Here is a 23,723-nt window from a genome sequence, read left to right as displayed (position 1 = left end):
TAGCCATAGTGCCTTATACTTGCCAAGAGCATGAATGAAAAAGAAAACATGGTCTTATTTTCCTAGAACATTAGATTATCAGCAAGTAGAACTACAAATGGCCTTTTTTTCTCTATGGTTTCTAAAGGCAAGAAAATTTATGCCTTTTTCTGAAGGTATATGATGTCAGTTACTGTTACCATTGAACAATGACTAGTTAAGAGATGAACCTGGAGCATGAATCAGGACAAATCTTTCCAGAGTTGTTTTAAACCCATCTTTCATATTTATTATGAAGCTAGAAAATGGAATAGGATTTTAACATTCTTTTTACATACCCTATCCTCAAAGTGGGACCTGATGAAGAAAAAAAAGCATTGTTTTATTTTATCAGGGACTGCTAGATGGTACAGGGGAAAGAACTTGAAGTCAAGAAGATTCATTTTCCTCAACTGAAATGTGTTCTCAAACATTAGCATGACCCTGGTCAAGTCACTTAATCATGTTTGTTTTAGTTTCCTTATTTATAAAATGAACTGAAGAAGAAAATGGCAAACCACTCTAGTACCTTTGCCAAGAAAACCCCAAATAGGATCCCAAAAATTGGACATGATTGAATAACAAGAAGACCTTCCTGGTAAGGAAGGTTAGGTCAATATATTAATTCAGACAGTGAAGCAAGCAGGCTGGAAAGAATATCCTTGGATTGTTGTCTGGAGGGCATTTTTGTGTGGGTGTATAATTGGGAAGGAACAGGAGATACTGACACTCTCCTTTTAAGTGCATAATAACTCTCTTTTCCAGGATACATTTCTGATAAGAGCATCATATTAAATTCAATTTGAGATGATAGTGGAGAAGACAACACTCAATTATCTGGAGCAGCAAGCTCAGGAATTTATTATTATGGATGCCAGATGGAGTCAAGGGCATGACAATCTGGAATACTATCACAAAGCAATAACATTATGATCTTTAGTCACCTAGAAAACCTGCTACAAAAGTTCTTAACCTGGAGTCTGTGATCTTAGAGAAAGATACAGAGAGACAAAGAGAGAGAAAGAAAAAAACAAAGAGACAAAGAGAAAGAGACAGAAAGAGAAGGAGCTAACTACTTCAATATAATTGATTATCTTGATGGTCCTACATATTTCATTTTAGGCATTTAAAAATATTGTTTTCTGAGAAAAGAAGTATAGGCTTTGTTAATCAGCTGAGTTCATAACTCAAAAAAAGCTTAAAGATCCCTAGTCTTAAAAAACCCAGAATGATTCAGCAGCTCTGAATGAGTCATCTATGGGAGCCTAGCGTATTATAATTCTATGATACAAATTATACAAAAAACATTTAAATTCTGGAGGCAACTTCAGTTTTCTTTTTTTCCTCTCTTGGGATCTCTGTTTCATTTTCAATGCACTAAAAGGCAACGTTCAACCAGATTATTAAATAAAAACATTAAAGTCAGTCATGAGAGATATCTGGGAATGCTTATACAAGAGAAATGAGCTGACTTTTTGATTGCGACTCTTTTAAAAAGCACTGGACCATTATTTCACAGTTATAGGATCCTATAAGGAGACTCCAAGATAAAGGCAATAGGATTATTCGTGGATACATGTTATATTTTCTCTCCCGAATAGGGGCTATAGCTAGGTATTTGCTCCCTTGTTTGAGGTACCTGAAACCTAGATGGTATCTGACAGAAAACATATAACCAATATTGAAAAACCATAGGAGAAATATTCTTAACATGCTCAGTGTCCAAAGAGCAGACTCCTCATAGAGCAGGAAAGAGAACAATAAATAATAATAAAAGAAGTTTTTTGAGATCAAGTGAAAACAAATCATTAATTATATAAAGCCGAATTCAACTTTTCTGCTGTTAATTTACAGGATTGTAGATCTAAGGTTGGAATAGACCTCTTAAAGACTGGAGTCGAGTTCAACACTTTCATTTTACAGATGAGGAAACTGAAGCCGGCCCAAGAAAGTTAATTGACCTGCCCAATGTCACACAGGTACATTTGTCAGAGTTGGGATTAAAACTCTGGAAGTAGTCCTTTTCCCACTCTCTCAAACTGCCTGGCCCTTTATTTAGGCTCAGTTTTAAAAATCTTCTTCCCCTACCTCAAAATTTTTACTTTTTTTTCCTATTTTCTATTTACGCTTTCAATAACTACATAGATAAAAAGGATAAAAAGAAGTCTTATTGCCATATATACCTTGTTATTCCCTCACCAAATAAACCCTCCTTTGAGACAAAGAAAAACACTTGAACAAAACCACCTGAGACTGACTATATCATTCTGTGGACAACATTCTATATCCAGTCTCCTCCCCTTTTCCCCTTCCGCTTCCCCTCCCATCTCTATTGAAAAGGGGTATAGGTACTTCTCTCATTTCTTTCTGGGAAATCAAAATTGGTTATTAAATTTAGTTACCATTCAATGTCTTAAAAGTCTCACTGCTTCCATTCTATCTTTTTTAGGTTTTTTGAGAGAAGGACAGGAATAGACTTTATTAAGCACTTTCTAAATGCCAAGGTACTATACAAATCACTTTATAAATGTCATTCATTTGGTCCATTTTGTCATTTTTACCCATTTGATGGGTATAAGGTGAATAGAAAATTTTAATCTTAATTTGTACCATTAGTAATTTAGGACAATCTTTCTGCCTCCTTCCAAAAGCATACAACTACCCAAGCTTTAGAATTAGGTATTTTATTTTCTGCAACATTTAAAGTGAAGAGAATTAGCTAGCTTTCCACTTAAAGTCCCAATACTCCAAATGCCTCATTGTAACATGGCCTGGGGATCTGCTTAGCTTGTTATTAGGAGGATGGCTTGAGAGTGATGAATTTGTATCCAAGCTTAAGTGAGTCACCACTCCCTTGAAATTAATACACAAATAGTTCCCAACTTACAGGAACATATCCTTCACATATGTGTCTAGTGAGACAGAGCAAATTTTGATGACACTTAACAAGATGAGCTCTTCAGAATTGTCTGGGATATTTTAGCAAGCAAACATTTCCAATTCTGCATAAATGGAAGACTGATTAAGAAATGGATGTCTCTCCTCTTGGCAGAGAAGCCTTGGGAACAGAGTGTTGTTGTTATTGTTCAGTTGCTTCAGTCATGTCTGACTTTTGTGACCCTATTCGGGGTTTTCTTGGCAAAGATATTGGGGTGGTTTGTCATTTCCTTCTCCAGCTCATTTGACAGATGGGGAAACCGAGGCAAACAGAACTGAGTGACTTGCCCAGGATTCCCCAGCTAATAATCACCTGCAAATAAGCCTACCTGACTCCAGGACTGATGTTCTATCTACCATACCACGTACCTACCCTTGACTATGGATAACTCTTGAGACACAGGGCCGATATGTTGCTTTACTTTTTAAAATTATTTATTTTTCTTTAAAATGAAATTATTATTTTTTTTTTACTGGAGTTAGGAAATACAAGGCTGTAGTTTATTGCCAAGTGACTAAAGTTGGGAGACTAAAGTATCAATAGAACATTTTTAAAAATGGGAACAAAATGTGATTGTGGGATGTGGTAAGTGCATAATTCTTTTCAAGGCAGTCTAGTGCCAAGTACTACACAAAATTGAGGGTAATAATAAGACTTCTAAATTTATAACAATAAATAATAATGTAGTCAGCACTTAGATAATGCTTTGAAGTTTGCAAACATTTTCCAACAATTATTTCATCTGATTCCTACAAAAGCCTTGGATGGCAACTATTCGTCTCATTTTACACATGAGGAAACAACAGAATGGTTAAGTAACTTGCTCTGGATCACATTGGCAGGATTAGAGTAGATTAGTCACAATTTAAAAGAAAAGAGAATGATGGATCCAGGAAAAAACAAACAAAGATAAATAGATTGAGCCATTTAAAATAGGAATATCATACCATCAAAACAAAACAAAACAAAACAAAAAACCAGAAAACAAACAAGACAAAATCATGGAAGTGTCAGGCAAGTATACTTCAAGTGTTCAAAAAACACTGATAAAGAAGAGAGGGAGCAGAGATGAGTGGAAGGGGACTTGTGCCATCAAGCTTCCTTTCTAGTAGCAGTTAAACACCTGACTAAAAGGTCAAAACACTGTGTTTGACCAACAAGAACCATTTGAAGAGGTAAAAAGACCAATGTCATATGTGAATGACCATTCAGATGCACAGAAAAAATACAAATAGATTTTTAAAATAAATATATTTACTACAATAATAATCTTAAAATGTGGAATAGTAGTAGAAAAAGCTGAAATTTAAGAATCAAAAGCCCTGAGTTCTTTTTTTCCTTGCCGTGTTGAAACTGTATTTTGTTCTGATTCCCTTGACTACCCCTACCTCCACACCCAACATAGTACAATAAGTTTATAAGTCATTTAAGCTACTTACAAATTGCTCCATAAATTAAGGCAATTTAAGATACTTATAAATTGTCTCACAAATTAGGGGGGCGCAGGGAGCCACACAAACAGCCTCATAAATTAACTAAGACCACATCCTGAGACTGTGCTAAATTAGGGGAAGTTATCTGTAATGTAACAATCCCTTGGTCCAGTTAACTGCCTTTGGTCTATAAGATTAAGATAAACTGCTCAGTAACACCAGCAAAAGTACTATATTATTGAACTAACCCCTAAGTATAAGTAATTAGTAGTTAGTAACTTAATAGTTACTAAGTAATCTAAGTATTGCCGATAACTTTGAGATGATGTGAATTTGTTAATAAATTAAACTTAATGTGACACGGTTAAAAACCTACCCTCCAGGGGCAGCTAGTTGGTATAGTGGATAGAGCACCAGCCCTGAATTCAGGAGGACCCTTCAAGTTCAAATCTGGTATCAGACACTTAGCACTTCCTAGCTGTGTGACCCTGGACAAGTCACTTAACCCAGCCTCAGAAAACAAAACAAACAAACAAAAAAAACAACCTACCCTCCCACCAAAACCCTATAAAAATGGGACCCCAAACATCTGTTCCCCAAGCACTCCTCCATCTGTTATGATATATGTGTAGCTAGAGATTCTCTGTGCTGCAATCCTTCATTTTTCCCCCCAAAGCTACCTCTCTCTGTTTCCATACTGTCTGTGCTTTACTAAAATGTAACTGAAGCATTATTTCCCACTCACCACCATCCTAGTCTTTCCTGGTGAGTATCCAAAGAACAAGGTGCTCCTGCCCCTCCTCAATTCAAAGGGTCCCAATTCCTTTAGTCAAATACTGGGAGCACCAGGAAGACCAAAACTATACCCTGCTGATAGTTGCCATTACTGAACAAATATGACACAATGAATCTTGTGTATCTCCTCCTAGCAGACTTTCCTCATTTTTTGGGATTAAATAAATTATTAATAGATTATAACTATATCACCACATAATGTTTAAATTATCAATTTAATATCAATTTATAAAACATAATAAAGGGTAAATTAATAATTCCATAAATTAATTAACAGAATTCACTTGCTCCGGCACTTAATAATTATGTGACCTTGGGCAAGCCATCTGAAAATTTTCTAGGCTGTCATTTTTCTTTCTTTTTTTTAAATTAATAATTTTTATTTACCAGATATATGCATGGGTAATTTTACAACATTGACAATTGCCAAACCCCTTGTTCCAATTTTTCCCCTCCTACCCCCCCCATAGCAGGTTGACCATACATGTTAAACATGTTAAAGTATAAATTAAATACAATATATGTATACATGTCCAAACAGTTGTTTTGCTGTACAAAAAGAATCAGACTTTGAAATAGTGTACAATTAGCCTGTGAAGGAAATCCCAAAATGCAGGTGGACAAAAATAGAGGGATTGGGAATTCTATTTAGTGGTTCATATTCATCTCCTGAAGTTCTTTTGCTGGGTGTATAGGCTGTCATTTTTCAACTGTAAAATGGAGATGATAATACTTATAACAATCTACAAGCTTACTATAAGAATTAGGAAGGAGTCAACCAAAGCAATCTAACCAATATGAGTTTAGAATTTAGTAAAATGGAATTTTAGAGATGTGATCAGTAACATCTAGAGATGCAACTTACAAAATGGAAAGATATATAAAACAAGGAATGCTCAAGCCAAATTTAAAGTAGAAACTAGTTAACTGGCAGTAAGTTACAGAGACTAGGACTATTACTAGAACTCTCAAACAAAATTTCAGTCTTCCTTTGGACTGGTTTGCCATTTCTTTCTATTTACTGATAGGTCTGACTCCAGGACTGGCAATCTATTAACTTCACCACCTAGATGCTCAGACTTTAAAGTCTTCTAAGCTCAATGTATTATTGGTGTTGGTTGACCATGTTTTCATAATTCTTTGCTAAGTGTCACAAAGGAAACAATGTGATGAACTCTGCCATAAAGAAAGGAAATAAGGAAGAAAGGACAGTAGAAGAGGAGCAATGGACAAAAATCCTAATGGAAATCTTAATAGAAAAATGATATAAGTAATGAATTTTTAAAAAAAAGCATTTAAATTGCACGTCAGAGAGAGATCAAAGCAGCCTTGTAAATAAGAACCCCACTTTTATTGGCTGGTAAACATCTTTTACTAGTCTATTTTCTACACCAGTCATCAAATTAATATATTTTAACCAGATTTGTTTTTCTCTTCACTTTGTCTCCCTGATTATTCTTTCTCAGTGAAAGTGGACACTTAACCATATATATCACCTTCCGTCCACTCTCACAGCTCCCAGTCAGTCTAGTTTGTTCACATCACTTTATCTGGACCAGTACAAAAGTCTTCTACATGGTTCTCCAGTCTCAAGTTTCTCCATGCAGCCACCAAAGTAATTTATGACATCACAAGACATCACATTATGTCACCCATCACCTTCACCCTGTTACCCTCATAATTATAATGAACCCTACTGGCTCCCTATTATTTCTAGGATCCTATAAAAAAATCATCAATTTTACATTTAGAGTTCTTTGCGACCTTTACTGTTCCTACCTTTATCATACCTCACCCCTCTCCAAGTACTCTACAATACAGTTACATTAGCCTACTTTTCTTGCTCTCACCCATAATATTCTAACCACCAACTCCTAAGCCTAGGATGCACCCCTTCATCTCTTAGCTTCCCTTGGCTTTCTTCAAGACTCAGCTCAAAGCCCATTTTTTCTACAGAAAGTCTTTCCTGATCCTTCCCAACCACTGGACACTGATTATGTCTTTAAGTATGTGTGTTGTCCAGCACATTATACTCTGAACTCCTTGAGAACAGATTCATTTTTTTTTTTTACCTTTCTTTGCATCTCTAGAACTTAGAACATAGTAGGTACTTAAAACTTACTGACTGACCACCTGGAAAAAAAGCTTTCCCACCAATTTGGGTTTTTGGATTAGGAGAGGTAAAATATTCTTACTTAGATAGTGCAGGAGAGGATTGTCTCTTGGTTGATGGAGAATCAGATCTTCTTAATGGAGATCCAAGGCCAGTTAAGGAAGCAGATGCTGAAGCTCGCTTTTCTTTCTTTACTTTCTCAGTCTATAGTGGGAATAAAGAACATGAAAGTCCAAGTACTGTGAGATCCGTCTTTTTTTAGCTACTTTAAAAATATTGTAACTACAACACTTCTAAAGCTACTTTCAAAGAGATCATTTCACAAGCTTCATGGCTTTCCAAATCGTGAGCTATTTAAAGGAAGGTGACTGAATTCAGCCCACTGAACAATGATGGCACAGAGTTCCAAAACAGAAAAAAAAGAAAGTAACTGTTTTAAATAAAACTTCAGAGCAAATTCACTCCCCACAGGGACCTTCCAATGAAAGAGTATTGAGCTCATGCTCAGTCTATAGAGCGCAAGGTAGTGAGTGAGTGATAGTGAAGAAGGAAAACTGGATTTGAATCTTCATGACTGGGTTTATAGTTCATAGGTCTGGGTTGAAGTCACCTTTACTAGCCATGTAACCTTGGCCAAAGCATATCTTCCATATGGATCATGGTAGGGACAGAGCCTATGCATTTCTATCAATCCTCAGATGAGGAAATCAAGGCACTGAAATTGTTTTGTTTGTGTGTGTGTGTATATATATATACACACACACACAATGTTTGTTTGTTTGTTTATATATAAATTATACTTATGATCATATAATCATATCTTCCCTCACAAAGAGATTCTTATTTAGTAAAAACATGAATTTCCCCATGACTCAATAGAAAGGTTTCTGAAGAGGAGATCAAAAGCCTAATTCAAGTGTCAATTTAGTACTCATTTTCAGGAAGACTGATAGTAGATAGAATATAAAGATATAAAAAGTCACCAGGACAAATTATAGTTGGATGAAGATGCTATGAATGTACTTTTCAAGAAAGTTAGTCATAAATTCTTCCATAAAATATATAATAAAATGATGCAGGAGTGTTATTTTTCCTTGTTCCATAATTACCTACTCCTTCGACCTTAAAAACAGCCCATACTCCTCCACCTAACCACTTAAAGTCACTGCCCTTCTTTTAAAAAATGAGGTGACTCAAGGCAATCCAATAGATTGTGATGGGAAGAGCCATCCCCGCATCCAGAGAGAACTATGAAAACTGAATGTGAAGTATGGAGTGCAGAGTTGTTTGTATGTTTCTTTTTTTCCCTTTCTCATTTCTTTCCCCTTTTTGATCTGATTTTTCTTGCACATGATAAATGTGAAAATATGTTTAGAAGAAATTACACATGCTTAACCTATATTAAATCGCTTATAATCTAGAGGAGGGGGCAGGGAAGAAGAAAAATTTGGGATTTTGGAGGGGTGAATATTGAAAACTATCTCTGTATGTATTTTTGAAAAAGAAAAAGCTATTATAAATTTTAAAGATAACTTCAAATTAAAAAAAAATAAAGTCACTACCTTACTTCAAAAGTACCTCCATATCTAGTTAGCCCCTCACCAACACATTCCCCCATCATTTTCTTTTCTTCCTTTTACACACAAAACCACTACCATCATCATACCATTCCTTCCTCCTCCCCTTCTACCATTACCACCATAAAAGGAATCTGGAAATTTAATATCTAGTTGGAGATGCTAAAGAAAGTACACTGGACTAGGACTTGTGTCAACCTCTGCATACAGGTTGTTAGCTATATGACCTTGCTAAGGTCATATTGCCTCTAAAGACTTCAGTTTCCTAATTTATAAAATAAGATTTGTCAATATAAATGTGATTTAAAATTTTGTGTTTTTTTAATTTACTACAATGTGTATACTGTTTTCATGATTCTGCTTATTGCATTCTATTTGCATTCCACCTTAATCCTCAATCCCAAATAGCCATTCCTTAAAATGAAGAAATTTTTGTAAAAATTTAAAAAAGAGGGGATAGCTAGATGGCCCAGTGGATTGAGCACTAACCCTGAAGTCAGGAGGTTCAAATACAGTCTCAGATACTTAACAACTTCCTAATTGTGTGACCCTAGGCAAGTCAACCTCAGCAAAATAATAATAATAATAATAATAGTAAAATTAAAAAGAGGAAGAAAAAATCAAAATTGATCAGCACATTGACAAAAAACCTATAGTTTACCTAGTATTACCTAGTATAGTTTACCTATACTATGTTCCACATATGAGAATTCCATGTTCCTAGCAAAGGAGTTGGGGAAAATGTTTTCTGAAATCTTTTATTTGGGGCCAAGCTTATTTAATTAACTTTGCAATATTGATATCACATATATGTATATATATGTATATGTGCAGATATGTATACATATACATACACATACATGTTCATATATATGCAAGAGCACTTAGGAAGCACAGTGGATAGAACACCATCAGGAGAATCCAGCCTCAGGCACTTACTGTGTGATCCATCCTGGGCAAGTCACTTAACCCTATTAAACCCAGTTTCCTCATCTGTAAAATAAGTTGAAGAAAATGGCAAACCACTTTTAATATCTTTATAAGGAAAACCCCAAACAGGGTTATAAAGTTTCCATGGCTGGGAAAAAGCAATATAACACACATAATGTTCATGTGGATGTGTGGTATAGATATACATGTACATATATGTGTCTCTAAGACCTTTTTCCAATTCTCACATTCCAACTACTACTAAGTTGAGGAATAGAATTAGAGACTAGTTAGTGACTTCCCTAATGTCTCACAGACAGTATCATCAAGGAGAGAACTTGCACTCAGATCTTTTTGGTTTTGAGGTAGGCTTGTTGTCCAATGTTATGATTTATGCTAACCTCAAAGTGATTTTTTTCTTTTTTAATACTTTTTTTATTATTATTAAAGCTTTTATTTTCAAAACATATGCATAGTTTTCAACATTCACCCTTGTAAAAATTTCGTGTTTCATTTTTTCTCCTTGGAGTCCAAAGTCCCCATCCCCTCTCCTAGATGTCAAGTAATCCAAAACATGTTAAATATGTACAATTCTTCTATACATATTTCCACAAGAAAAATCAGATCAAAAAGGAAAAACATGAGAAACAAAATGCAAGCAAACAACCCCCAAAAGAGTGAAAATTAGTATTTTGTTGTGATCCACACTCAGTCACCACAGTGCTCTCTCTGGGTGCAGATGGCTCTCTCCATCACAAGTCCATTGGAAATGGCCTGAATCATCCCACTGTTTTGTTTTGGTTTTCCCCTCCTTTTTCTTTTCTTTTCTTTTTTTAAATTAAGGCTTTTTATTTACTAAGTATATTACAAGGGTAATTTTTCAACACTGACCCTTGCAAAACCTTTTGTTCCAAATTTTTCCCTCTTTCCTCCCACCCCCTTCCCTAGATGGCAGTTAGTCCAACACATTAAATATGAATAACTGTGATTTTGAAAAATGGCTGGTCTCAAAGTTATGCTAACAGCATCCCATTCCATTTTTAGAACAATGGCACCGTGCTATCAAATAGAAAAAAAGAAAACAACTGGTTTCTAATTCAGGAGCAAATTCACTGCCCACAGAGACCCTGCAAGTGAAGAATGAAAGATAATTATGATGCAGGGAATTGAAACAAAATGCAATGTGGACAAAGAACATAGAAGTGATTTAAAAAGTCAAGGTAAAGAAAAAGAAAAGCAAGATGGCAAACATTGGCCAAGAAAAAAATAAATACCTCAAAAGGTTCTTGAATGGGTCAACCAAAAATGAATAAAGAGGCTCAGATTGAGATGGGTAGAAGATGAAGGAGGAATATACTTTGTATTATTAAGCATTCACTAGATGCTCACAATAGGAACATCAGAGGTAGGGAGCTCATTTAGAGGGAGAAAAACTTTGGGAAGAAGGGCAGCCAGTGTCAAGAGAGGAAGGATTTGGAAAAACATTATGGGCAGATGGAAGGTACAGCAGATGAATCAAGGGGGACATGACCAGCAAGTTAAGCCTTTTGTTTTGACAAGCTGACAAGGATTAAGAAGGGCAAATTTTAAGAGACTCTGCAGATGGAGTGTCATGAGAATTTAAAGAAAGTTTGGATTATACAAGAAAGAAGAAAGAGGAGTCAAAAATGGATACGTATAGATTGCTTAAAAAATAAATAGATGGCTCAGAGGAAAAGAATATAGACTAACCACATTGTGGTGCCATAAGGGATTGGATAGAAATTCTAATTTCATTGTACTACAAATTGTAGTAACTAAATAATAATTATAAAAATGATGATAACAAAAATAATTACCTGACATTTATTCAGTTTTTTAAGGTTTACAAAAGCACTTTAGCAATATTATCTCACTTCAATCTCACAATCTGGTGAGATGGGTATTAGAAACATCTCAATTTTACAGATGAGGAAACTAAGTCTCAAAGAGTTTAAGTGATTTTATATGATGAAGGGATGTGAACCCAGGTTTTCTAAGCTCAGTACTTTATCCATTATATGTTATGACTTTTACTTGTTAAAATGATAATGATGAAAATGATAAAAATATTATAAGGTGTGCTTAGATAACATTCCGGTTGCTAGGTGTTATAGTGGATTGAGCATTGGGCCTCAGGAAGAGTTCAGAGATCCAGGCTCAGATATTTACTAGCTGTGTGACTCTAGGCAAGTCATTAATTCTGTTTGCAAATTTCTGTTTAAATGAGTTGGAGAAGGAAATGATAAACTAGTCCAGTAACTTTGCCAAGAAACCCCACCTGACTGAACAACCACAAAATACTCAAAGAATGATTATGGGCACAATGACTATTGATTATAGCGGTTATAGTCAATGCACTTCTTTAATGCTTTAAGGTTTGCAAAGCAATTTATCTTCTTTCCCCCTTCAGCACCCCCTCTCATGGTATACCAGAGAAACTGAGGCGAGAAGAGAATTTTTTTACTCTTTAATGGGGAGAGTTTAAGCTAGCTGACTCAAATGGGAATATATTTCCAAAGCATTTGGTCCAGAGCAACAGAGGCACACTGTTTTATAAGGTTTTTTAGCAAGCAAAATACAGAAGGGAGAGTGCAATTACTCTTGCAGCTGCTGTTATCTTTACTTCAGAGCAGAAGAGAAGAGTTAAATTGTTATTTACAGCTTGGGGATTGTGGCTCAGGCCCTTCGGACAAGAATAGGACTACTCCTGGATAGATAGGGGCTATAACTGCAGGACCCGAGATTGTCCTTGACAAAAATTCTATTCCCAAGGTAGTTTTGGGGCAGGGACAGTCAGAGAGGCAAGCACCTGGAGATTGTTTTTCTTTTCTATCCTTCATTGTGTTGCAATGGTATGTGAAGGGGAGTTGGAGCCTCAAGGTTTATTAAACTTAATTTTTCAAGTCTAATTGCACAAATAAAAAAGGGATGGGGGGTATGGCCTGCTATTCAGGGCCTGACACCACCAAGGTGATGGGAAAACAAAAGAGAAGATTTGAGCAAGAACTAACTCCCCTTTCACCAACACTGATCCCCTGGGATTCTACTGACCAGCACTGAGCTTAAGAGGTGAAGAAAATGGGGATAGAGAAGGGAATGAATCAAACGATGAACCACTAAAATTGACTAACTCATTAACCACACACTAACTCATCTACTGTTAGGCTGCTTAGATATGGAATAATTGTGAAGCGAGAGCTAACTTTGCTTTGGGGTCCAGTGTTTTATGCATTATTTCCATCTAGAACACAAGCCCTCAAAGATAGGTCCTGTGATGGCCTCCCCACCTTAATTATCCTCCACAATTGTTGCTGTTACTGAGTTGTGCGACCTCACGGACTTGTTCATGGAGTTTTCTCAGCAAAGATACTGGAGTATTTCATTCTCCAATGTATCCCCATTTAACAGATAAGGAAGGGAGGTAAATAGGGGTTTTGTGATGGTTACACAGCAATAAGTGTTTAGAGGGCAGATACAAATTCAGATCATCCTAACTTCAGGCCTACTGCTCTATCCAATGTACCATCCAACTCCCTCCATCATCTAAAAGTATCTGATAAAAAAACTTTGCACACTGTAGGCACGCAATAGGTGCCTTATGGATCAAGGAGGATGATGGCAGAGAATCTTGGATCCTCATTTTCAGTGTCTGGGGACCTTTTGTGGTTTTAGTTCTTCAAATACTCAGTTTATTTTTCACCTGAGAGTATATATTCTTCCCTAATTTTCTTATAAGTTTATTTTTTAGAACCCAGAACCTATTCTAGGGTCCAATAAAATAGCTCTGGTTTTTTTTGGTGCTAAAAGTCTACCAAGGGTGTCTTTAAAACGATACAAAATTTCTCATAAAATATTTCTGACTGTCAGAAGTAGTATAATGATAATGATGATATTAATAGCAATAATTATTATAGCATTTTAAAGAGATACAAAGTACTGTGAACTTTTTTTTTTTAACAACAACTCCACGAACAGGTTATTCTCCATTTTGTGGAAGAGAAAAAAATAAGGCTGAAAAACTATTTGCCCAGAATCACACATTAAATCAGGAAAGGATATTTGAATTTACTGACTCCAGATTCAGCAATCTATAGCCACTCTATTACCTAGATGCCTCTGAGAAAATTAAGGAGTCAACTTGCACCTTCCTGCAGGGGAAAGAATGTTATACTTGAAGTCACAAGCCTTGAAGTTCTAATTCTCCATCTGTTACTAATTCTTAACTTCTCTGGGCCTTAGCTTCTTCATCTGTGAAACAAGAGAGCTAGACTAGATCGTAAATATTAAACTCACAGCTCACATGCTTCAGATTAAAGTGCAACAACTTGATAGAGTGACCAAGGCTTGCTCTAAAACTCACCTGTTCAGTTGAAACTGCTCCTCTTGAGGCATCCCCAGCACCAGAGGCCACCATCTTCCTTCTCTCTGGGATACGGGCAGGAGAGGCTTTGTGGGGAGATTTAAAAGGGCTGCCTGGGGCTAAACGAGGACAGATAGAGGAAACTGCAGAGTTATAGTGTAATAGTTAAAAGCAACAGGAAGGACAGACAGAAGAAGAGGGGAGGAAGGAAAAAATCCATTATAACTGGGCACATGGCAAAGAGCAGTCTTTAACAATGGTGTCTCACACTCCAAGGGAGCCCTAACCCTATAATAGCAGATGTTTATAGGGAATCATTATTATTCCACTTTTAATAGATATATGAATAAAATCTTTTGAAGGTTCACTTTTTTTTTTAATCCTCATTGAATTTTGTGGGGGAAAAATTCTGAAAATATTTTTTGGAAACAAGAGTGTTTTGAAAGTGAGGATATATAGAAATAAGGTTTTATATGATTGCACAGATATAACCTATATCAAATTGCTTTTCACCTTTGGTGGGGGGGGAAATTTGGAATTCAAAATTTAAAGAAAAGAACAAAGTGAGAAAGATACTGGCTCAAATCTGAGCCTTGCTACTTGCTAGTGGATGCTGAGCAAATTATTTTCCTTCATTGGGTCTTAGTTTCCTCATTTGTATATGAAGAAGGGTTGAATTAGATGGCTTCAGCTCTAGGATCCTACCTAGAAAGTGTTGGGTTCCTCCACATTGTTCTGAAAAACCTAGCATAATTTGATAAAAAAAACCCAAAGGAACTAGATAAAGAAAATTGAAGTAAAATTTTATTGTGGGACACAATAGCCAAGAGTCATATAACCTGCAGAGAGAATAATACGGATTTTTTTTTTTTGCTTTTGTATAGTCATTCAGTTATATCTGACTCTGTGACAGGGCAGTGAAATTAAATTTTAAGTTTAAAACAACCTATTTTTATAGCTGCATAACTAATTAACAAGATTACTTAGACATAGTAACATTTAATCTCTCCATTTTACTCAGACAGTAACTACACTATTATAGCATCATAAGTGTGTTAAATGGTTTTGGTGAGATATTTTAAAATGTGAAGCTTTTTTAAAAATCATAGATAAGAAACCTCCAAAGTCATCCTCTTCTGTATCAAGCTTTGTAAACAAACAGAACACTTCTCTAACCTTTCAGAAAGTTAACCCAGACATCAACATGATCAATTCAAGCTATACATCTTGCCTGCTGCTCCTTTTTCCCTTTTTAAACACTAACTAATAACATTCTCATGACTTTTCCAAATTATTTATTTATCTATGGCCAACAGCATAGCATGTTTACATATAGGATCAGTGTTTTGGTGACTTCACTTTTTCTTTCATTGTAAATAAATAATATGATATCTTAGCAATCTGTAGAATAGCTTGATTAGGAAGTTAAAGAAAGGCTTAATACCATATAAGTGGTAAAGTGAGTCCCAGGGATAAATAGATTCAACCTTGTGCTAGGATGATTTCTTTTGGGTATATTCAGAATTGTTATAGGAGTTTCCATCTCACTGCTAAATCAGGTAAATCAGTTATGATCATGATGGAGATTTTACTCAAGAAACAAAATTGTTAATTCAATAATTCTGAAGAAATTATCCAAGTAAGCTTGCATGCATTAGTTTATTGAATTGAATGTATACTGTGTGTAAACAGAGAAAAAAAAAAGTTCTATAGAAGAATTGACAATTATCTCATATTGTTTATAGCACTGGTGATCCATGAACAATTGATGAGAACTCTAATTATGGGTTATAGTTATATATTGAATGATTATCCCCGTCCTTCTTCCCCCCATACACAAAAACATAAAGCTTGGATAGAGCTATGATGAGTTGATTCTCTTAAGTAACAAATCATCTCACAACTGTATTTGTGAAGTAAATACCATTTATCTTCAAAGCCAGTTTCTATTATCTAGTCTGATCAAATGGATTAGGGTTGTAGCAATGGTGGTAGGTATCGCAATCCAGATTCTGTAGCAGAATTTCATGTCTAGATTAACTTCTCTTTGTATCCCTAACCATTTTGCCCAGTAGGTGTTTAATAAATGCTTCTTGATTGTCTGTGAGCTTAAAAGGCATACATTTACTTGCAACACTTTAAGAGAATAAAGAATACATTTTAGGAAGACAGGATTATTTCAATTTACCCTAGTCCTCAAGAATATAGTTACAATAATTGTAGGAAAAGAAATTTGGGAATTAGCAGCTTAAAGACATCACACAAATTTAGGAAATGAGGAAAAGAAAAGCAAAAATTCACCATGAAATAAAACATTTCAATCCTTTTTCTGCATTTTCCACAGCTGCTAATTGCAACTTTCACACCTTAATAATCAAAACTTTTCAGCCTGTTTTACCTGAATCAATGGACTGCTCAGAAAGCATGAGTGTGCTTCGGGTTCTGGCTAAGGAAGATTGTGTGGGGGTCAACAGTCGCATAACAATAAAGTTTTCCAATGGACTAAGGTGCATGCGATGGGCTGAAGGATGGAAGCAAATGAAATGAAAAAAAAAAAAAATATATATATATATATATACACATATACACATGCAAAATTAAAGAAAACAAAGCAATGTTGAAAAAACACAATATGCATCATGCAAAGGGATGTTTCTGAAAACACAAAATAATTGAAATTTCCTGAGGATCAGACATTTAGTAGATTTCTTGATATTTACAATTACATATCAAGAGTATATTATTTCCTAGCTACAAATTAAACAATTATACATTACACAAAATAGATCTCCTGAGTAATAAGACTATCCAGTCTGGAAAGGTATATCAACTCTTTTGAGACACTAGAATTTCTGAATAAATTTTATTACTGAACAACATTTGATCCACATTCCCAAATGTAATTGAAACTGTTTTTCTCAGAAAAATATAATTATTAATAAACATACCAAATACATATCAATTCCATAAGTTTCTATAATCAATTAAAATAATTGTTTTATAAGACATCGTTGAGAAACAATTATATAATAACATCTTGATTTATTTTTAAGACAGTAGTTAATGAACACTGTCATCATGCACTTTTTCCATATCAACTAGATTTTTAAAAATCATATGAAATTAGAAACAGTCAATTCCTATTATCTGCTTTAATGGAAGGAAGCAATGTTGATTATTCAAAATATAGATAGTCCAAAAGTCGTGTGTGTGTATTAACACACAAACACATATTTTATTATAGCAAACTATCTTCTTAATCGTACTGATTTCTTTAGATTGATGCAATAATGGCAATATTACAGGGAGAAGTACATTATCCTGGGATTAAAAATTATCCCTTGGAGCAGGTATAGGGAGATAACTGAGAGTTGACAGTGAATGATAAAGCATGGGCACACTGACAGTAATTCACAGTAAAGAGAGAGTTTGGGTTTATCCCTAAGCTATAACTCCAAGTAAACTTTAGCAAACATACAGACCAGAATTTCCAACAAACTGCCATGTGCTTCATATGCTTCATAAAAGTTTTCATCTTCATGTCTTTGATAATTCTGTTTTTAGGCACCTTTTGCAAACTGCACTACAGATCAGCAGTACTGTGTCATACTCAATACATCTAACAGAGAGGGTCTGCCAGGCTCTAAGGGACGAGTTTAATTATAAATTCACTGATAAGAAGCATTAGGGGAAGAACATTCCTGGCAAGATGCAATTTGTCCTTTAAAGGGCACAAGTATTATCTCTATTCCCCTCCAAGGCAACTCACAATGCAAAATATTCCTTCAGAAATGCAATGTACAGCAGATCATCCCCTTTGAGCAATGGCTTTTAAAAAAAATCATCATCATCATCATCACACAGTATTGTAGGTTTCTCTCTCCCACTCTGCCCTTTAACCTTCATAGCCTGAGTGAATGGTTTTTTGGGCTACATTTATGATTTATTTGAACCCCTGGGAGAGAGCTGCCAGACAACCCGATTGAGATAAAACGCCAAAGACCTTTAAATCTCTGATTCAAAGCATATCTAAAAATGGCACCAAAGGAAGATTCTGTCACACACAGCCCAGTAGCTAAATTCACCAACTGCCAACAATTAGAGCACCTGAAAATGCTGCCTTCTTTTAACCAGTTCTTTCTTAAGTGATCATATCATTTCTCTTCCCATTTAATAGGAAGCCTGGCCTATTATCATGGGAAATTGCAATGGCCTACTTTGTCAGAAGACTACATTTATCAGAGTAACATCCATCTCATTGATTCCAGCATTTTAAAATCAGATGGGAAAATCCATGACATTTATTTAAGTTATTTGGTCACATTCCACCTGCTTGTAAATTAAATCCCAGAAATAAGTTAAGCAGATAGCAGGAAGAGTAGAATGGATTCTGCACCCAGGAGAGAAGGCCAGTTTTCATTCCCGTGCAATAAAAAGTAGCTGTCCCATTCCCCAATCATCTCTTTTTTCCCCAGGTATTAAAGGATTTGACATCGGTCTAATATAATAAGTTATTTGCAAAAGGCAGAGACATATGTGTGTTGGTGGTTGGTGGTTAGGAGAAGAAGTCATTCACAACAGAGAAAAGTTCTAAAAAAGGTTTATGACCACCCAAGAGAATGTTTAAATGCAGAAAGAGAAGAGGACTATAGACAGGTTAAGAAGACATAGTCACTTGCCTTTTTCAGAGGAATAAGTAATTGCTGCTGTGGAGGATGACAGACGCTTACTGATGGGTGACTCCAACTGCTTTGGAAGATTCATTGTAGAAGCTGAAAGTTTGTCACATGCTGTAGAAAGATGCATGAAAAAAGAACATTCATCCTACAGAGCAAGAAATCAATAACTGTTTTCTTCCCTACCTCATTTGTGGGCCTTTGTTAATGATAGTTCTGTATTAACAAACTAGGTATCTATGTATTTTATATTCTAAAAATCCAATTGTCCTAATTTCAAATATCCTGTTTCTTCAATAATTAACTATCACAGTGAAGGAGTTTCTTCTATTTTAACATTTCAATTTTTACAAAAACTAAAGTTACAATAAATCCTCATAGCAACTCATCTTCTTAAGAAAGGCAGTGTGGCCCAATAGCTAAGGCTGACCTGGAAAATAGTGACACCTCCATTTGTAAGAGCTGTGTGACCCTGGCAGGTCCCTTAACCTTTCAGTTCTCCAAGGAGTATTCTGAAACTATAATTTGCTGAGTAATTGGTAATCTATAGTGGTGGAAAGAGCTTCCTCATTAAGAGAGTTCCCTACATCAGTTAAATTACAAGTCCCAACCTTCCAAAAGGGATCAAAAAGCTTTTTATAATATATATACATATATATATATATATGTATATATATATATACACACACACAAACATATATATATATATATATATATATATATATACACACATAGACACACACGCACACACATATATATATATATATATATATATACTATACATATATAATTGATAACAAAAACCCACATGGATCAATTATTATCATTCCATTCTAAATTTAACTGCCACTGGAAAAAAAAAATCTGTAAAATAAAATGAGTTTCATTCAACCCAGGAACTGAAAAGACTACTTCATCCAACAACTCTCAAACTTGAGAAATTTAGAACTGTCTTCTATTGTGATACTTGTTTAAAAATTTAAAGAAATCCTTTAGGAACAGGCTTTAGAATCCTAGTATCCCCAGACATCCCCCAAACAGATAATCTAGAGTGATTCTTTAAACATCTGGGCCTTAAATCTTAATTCTCAGGGTCTTAACTATGTCTGCTAAAACTCAATAAGAAATAAAAGTTTTGGATGTGTCCCAGTGGGGAATTCTACAATAATATATCCTAAGCCCAAGGGAAAAAGTACAGGTGCTGCAATTAACCCCGCCCATCTAAGTTTGCATGAATGTTGCTTCTAGGCAACAAGATTGGAGATGACTATCTTTAAAGAGAGAACTCAAAACTTCTATTTCTGTTCATGTAATATGACCATCTGCATTGCTGGAAATTACTGCACCCATTTTTTTTTTCTTTCTTTCTTTTTTTTTTTTTTTAAGGCCCTTTTAACCGGTGGCAAGAATATTCATCTTTTCTAAAGATGCTCTTTAAATAGAAACAAAGGTATGTCAGTTCTCATCCCTGTTCCAGACAATGCAATCTGTTAGCCCTTTATTTAAAACAAATGCCTACCAGACAGATACAGATATCAAGGACAAACCCAGAATTGGTGGCTCCCGACGACCTTTCTGTGAATGAGGCTCCCTGGCTACCCTTTCTGCCAAGTCCCCCACCAAAATCTATCCCAGCGACACAGACAGAACCCAGTCATTCTGCACAAATGAAATGTTCTCTAAACGGAAAAATGACATGTAAGCTACATCCCGGGCATTTTCTGTAGACTACTCAAGGGATTTGTCTAGGATGGGTTCAAACAACATGCATAGCAAGTCAAGGAATTTGCTGAGTTGTTTGGGTCTGGAATGAGTGGGAACAAAGTATGAAATGTATTCATTTCACCCAAGAAAGCTGTAGCCATGCACTGACTTCACTGGGACAAAACAATAGGGAATAACACACATGTGAGTTACAGCTCTGTAAAAAAGTTACACAGCCTTAGACAAAGATGCAGGTTTAAGACAGACAAGATTGGTGGATGGATTAAAGTGATTGGGAACAGTTATCACAAAACACCATGGTACTGTGATGCTCTGAAATACCATTGGAGTCATCAGTAGCAGCGGCAGAGGTCACAGGGTCTGGAGGAAGGGTGCTGGCTGCTAAACCTAGGAGAGGGGGTGGGGTATTTTCTGATTCACCTACACAGCAGAAAATCAAAGAGAAGCGACAAAAATAACCTGATGTTTTTATTTCATCACTGTTGGTTCTTAAAAAAAAGTTTACTAGAGTCACTAGAAAAAGTGAAAGATTGCTATTTTTTCATTTAAAAAAATAGACTTTTTCCCCCCAATTGGAGTATAATATAAAACTGCATAGCCCAGACACTGTACCAAATAGTTAAACATTACCTGCTCCAAAAGGAACTTTACAATGCATTTATAGCTTATTTATAAAAGAATAGTAACATTATTGAAAGAGAAGCATTTTAAAGTAGTCATGTTTCATTTAGCAAATAAAAAAGCTACTATTGAGGATGACCAACTTTATAAAAGCTGTCTTGAAAACTTGAAAGCTAACATAAATAATGACAAATTAAATAATGAAAGAACAATTTTGCTTTGGAACAAAACAAAAAGAACAATAAAAATAAAGGATGACAGAGAAAAAAAGCCTTTATAAATGGCAAATGCTGATATGCATTTTTAATGGCACGGTATCTGGCACATAGTAGGTACTTAAAATTTTTTTTTTGGTTACCTAATATACTACTAGACCCCTTATCACTAAAAATATCCATAACTCCATGTTTACCAGCCCAAATTGATTTCTTCCTTTGCTTGGAAAATCAATTACTTAAAACATTATTCCTTTTAGCAACAATTATCTATGATCTTTGGTGTCTGAGCCATATTAAAAAAAAAAAAAAAATAAAGCCCTTAAGAATGAGCATCCTATTTTCCCTTGAATTAATCTCAATAGCAATTCCGGCAAGTTTAATAACTGCAAAGCTCCACATTGTGAGTGGGCCCACCGGTGGAAAATACCCCAGCAACCATGCAGTCGACTGTTGCTATGGGGCAGTTCCATTCTGCAGGATCTGCAATGCAGACAAGACAGCCGGCTTCACTCACCATCCCTTTCTGAAGAGCCGGAGCTGGAAGCTAGCGCTCCTCCCCAAGACCACCGCTTCTGCTTCTGCTCCAGCTGCTGCGCTCGCTCCAGGGACCGTCGCATCATGGCTTCTAGGCGTTGCTGAGAAGTTGATGTAATAATATGTTAGTCAAGGTGTGTGTGTGTGTGTGTGTGTGTGTGTGTGTGAGAGAGAGAGAGAGAGAGAGGGAAACGGTGTCGCTTGTGGGGCAAGGAAGATGAAGAATCAAACACTTCTGCTCTTGGGTAGCTGTTCTTGATGCTTCAGGAGGGAGAAAAATGGTCTTTTCTAGGCTCTTGCAGCAGATGGGCTGAATCAGAAGGAATTCGTGGCTAAGGACCAACTCAGAGACACCGTCAGCATTAAAACTACCTACCTCCAAACAGAGCCCTTTCTTTTGTCTGCAGAACCCAGAGGTCAAGAGAAAGGCCTAAGTAAATAACCCAGAGCTGTGTATCGATGCTGAGCATCTAGTCCCTCTGGGGGAACTGCCACTGAGCTGCTCTGGCCCTAATTTGTTTAAGAATAATGCTTGACAAGCATTAACTCCTTCTTGCCTACCAGAATCCACTGCCATGCATCGGAGCAGTCCACAGCTGGGGGGTTCAGGGGAATGGCCCGGATGCACTCAGAGGAGATTTGGGTCGCTAGAACATCAATCTAGTTCTGGCTAGTACCAGCAAAACCACCACCACCACAACAACAACTACAACCACCTATTTTGATTTAGAGAATACACAACAAAAACATTATTCTCTCCAATTCCTACCACATAAGTAGTTTTTATGATCTTGATAAGAACTTTTATGATATGAGAAGAATGCATTCATTCTGTAAAAGAGAAATCTGCTTTACAAAAGATCAAAATGGAAAACAACTATTCCTACTACATTCTGCAATCATGCACCAGAAAAGAATCCACTGCAACTGTTACCCTGGGAAAGCCAAGGAAGAGGAGAACGCAGTAGCTGGAAGCATTTCCCTGCGAGGCTCATAAAAGCTGCTGCCCCAATTGTACAAGCTGGTCCTGCCTCCTTCCACAAAATGACACTGCAAATACTCAATTCTCTTCCAGTGCCAGGTTTGCGACTGGGACAAGAAAAAAGGTTAACTGGCTACTCTGCCATCCCAGAGACATGATAATCCAGAGCCTGGGGCTTTCCAGGAACCATGCACAATGGGTAAATCAAGCATGACTCCTCAAGTCAGACTAGAAAAATGATATTTCTATTTTCTTAACTGGAAAAAAAGCCAACAAAATCCTCAAATCATTCTTATTTTAGCTAGGTGCTTCGGTGGATAGGGCAGCTAAGCAGCACAATGCAAGATTTAGCATTAGGAAGAGGAGATATGATTATGGACAAGTCCCTTAATCCTGCTTGCCTCGGTTTCCTCACCTGTAAAATGAGCTGGAGAAGAAATGGCAAACCATTCTAGTATCTGTGCCAAGGAAACCTCAAATGAGCTCAATCATACAGCTGAACCACAACTATCGGTGGACAGAGATCTGTTCAATTCCTGCCGATACTTACTAGCTATGTCCTTGGGCAAGATCATTTAAGCTGTATCTGCTTTCCTCAAGTATAAAATGAGGATAATAATAGCACTTACCTTCCAGGGTTATTGTGAGGATCAAATGTAAAAATGTAAATGTAAAAACATATGTAAAATATTTGCAAACCTTTTGCTGTTGTAACCTCATCCGGGGTTTTATTGGCAGAACCACTGGAGTTCCCGTTCATATTACAGATGAGGAAACTGAGG

At 36.0% G+C, this 23,723-nt stretch overlaps 1 protein-coding gene across 10 annotated transcripts in view; it reads right to left on the bottom strand.

The window, feature by feature from the left end:
• MAP7D2 (MAP7 domain containing 2) overlaps window positions 1-23,723 on the bottom strand; it is a 172,358-nt gene that overhangs the window by 18,256 nt on the left and 130,379 nt on the right. For 5 of the 10 annotated variants that reach the window (XM_074300961.1, XM_074300958.1, XM_074300959.1 and 2 more), the window contains exons 4-9: window positions 21,940-22,060; window positions 20,908-21,006; window positions 18,865-18,975; window positions 16,584-16,706; window positions 14,186-14,328; window positions 7,380-7,501 (exon numbers count right to left, since the gene is read on the bottom strand). In XM_074300961.1, the coding sequence (XP_074157062.1) occupies window positions 7,380-7,501; window positions 14,186-14,328; window positions 16,584-16,706; window positions 18,865-18,975; window positions 20,908-21,006; window positions 21,940-22,060 (719 nt within the window). Of the gene's footprint in view, window positions 1-7,379; window positions 7,502-14,185; window positions 14,329-16,583; window positions 16,707-18,864; window positions 18,976-20,907; window positions 21,007-21,939; window positions 22,061-22,335; window positions 22,429-23,723 lie in introns of those variants that run through there. The other 5 variants (XM_074300967.1, XM_074300960.1, XM_074300968.1 and 2 more) reach the window with 5 other exon arrangements.

This window comes from Sminthopsis crassicaudata, chromosome 3 (assembly GCF_048593235.1).
Source record: "Sminthopsis crassicaudata isolate SCR6 chromosome 3, ASM4859323v1, whole genome shotgun sequence".
NCBI classification, from domain to species: Eukaryota; Metazoa; Chordata; class Mammalia; order Dasyuromorphia; family Dasyuridae; genus Sminthopsis; species Sminthopsis crassicaudata.
Note: the sequence above shows the minus strand (reverse complement) of the source record. Positions and strands in the feature narration are given on the sequence as shown.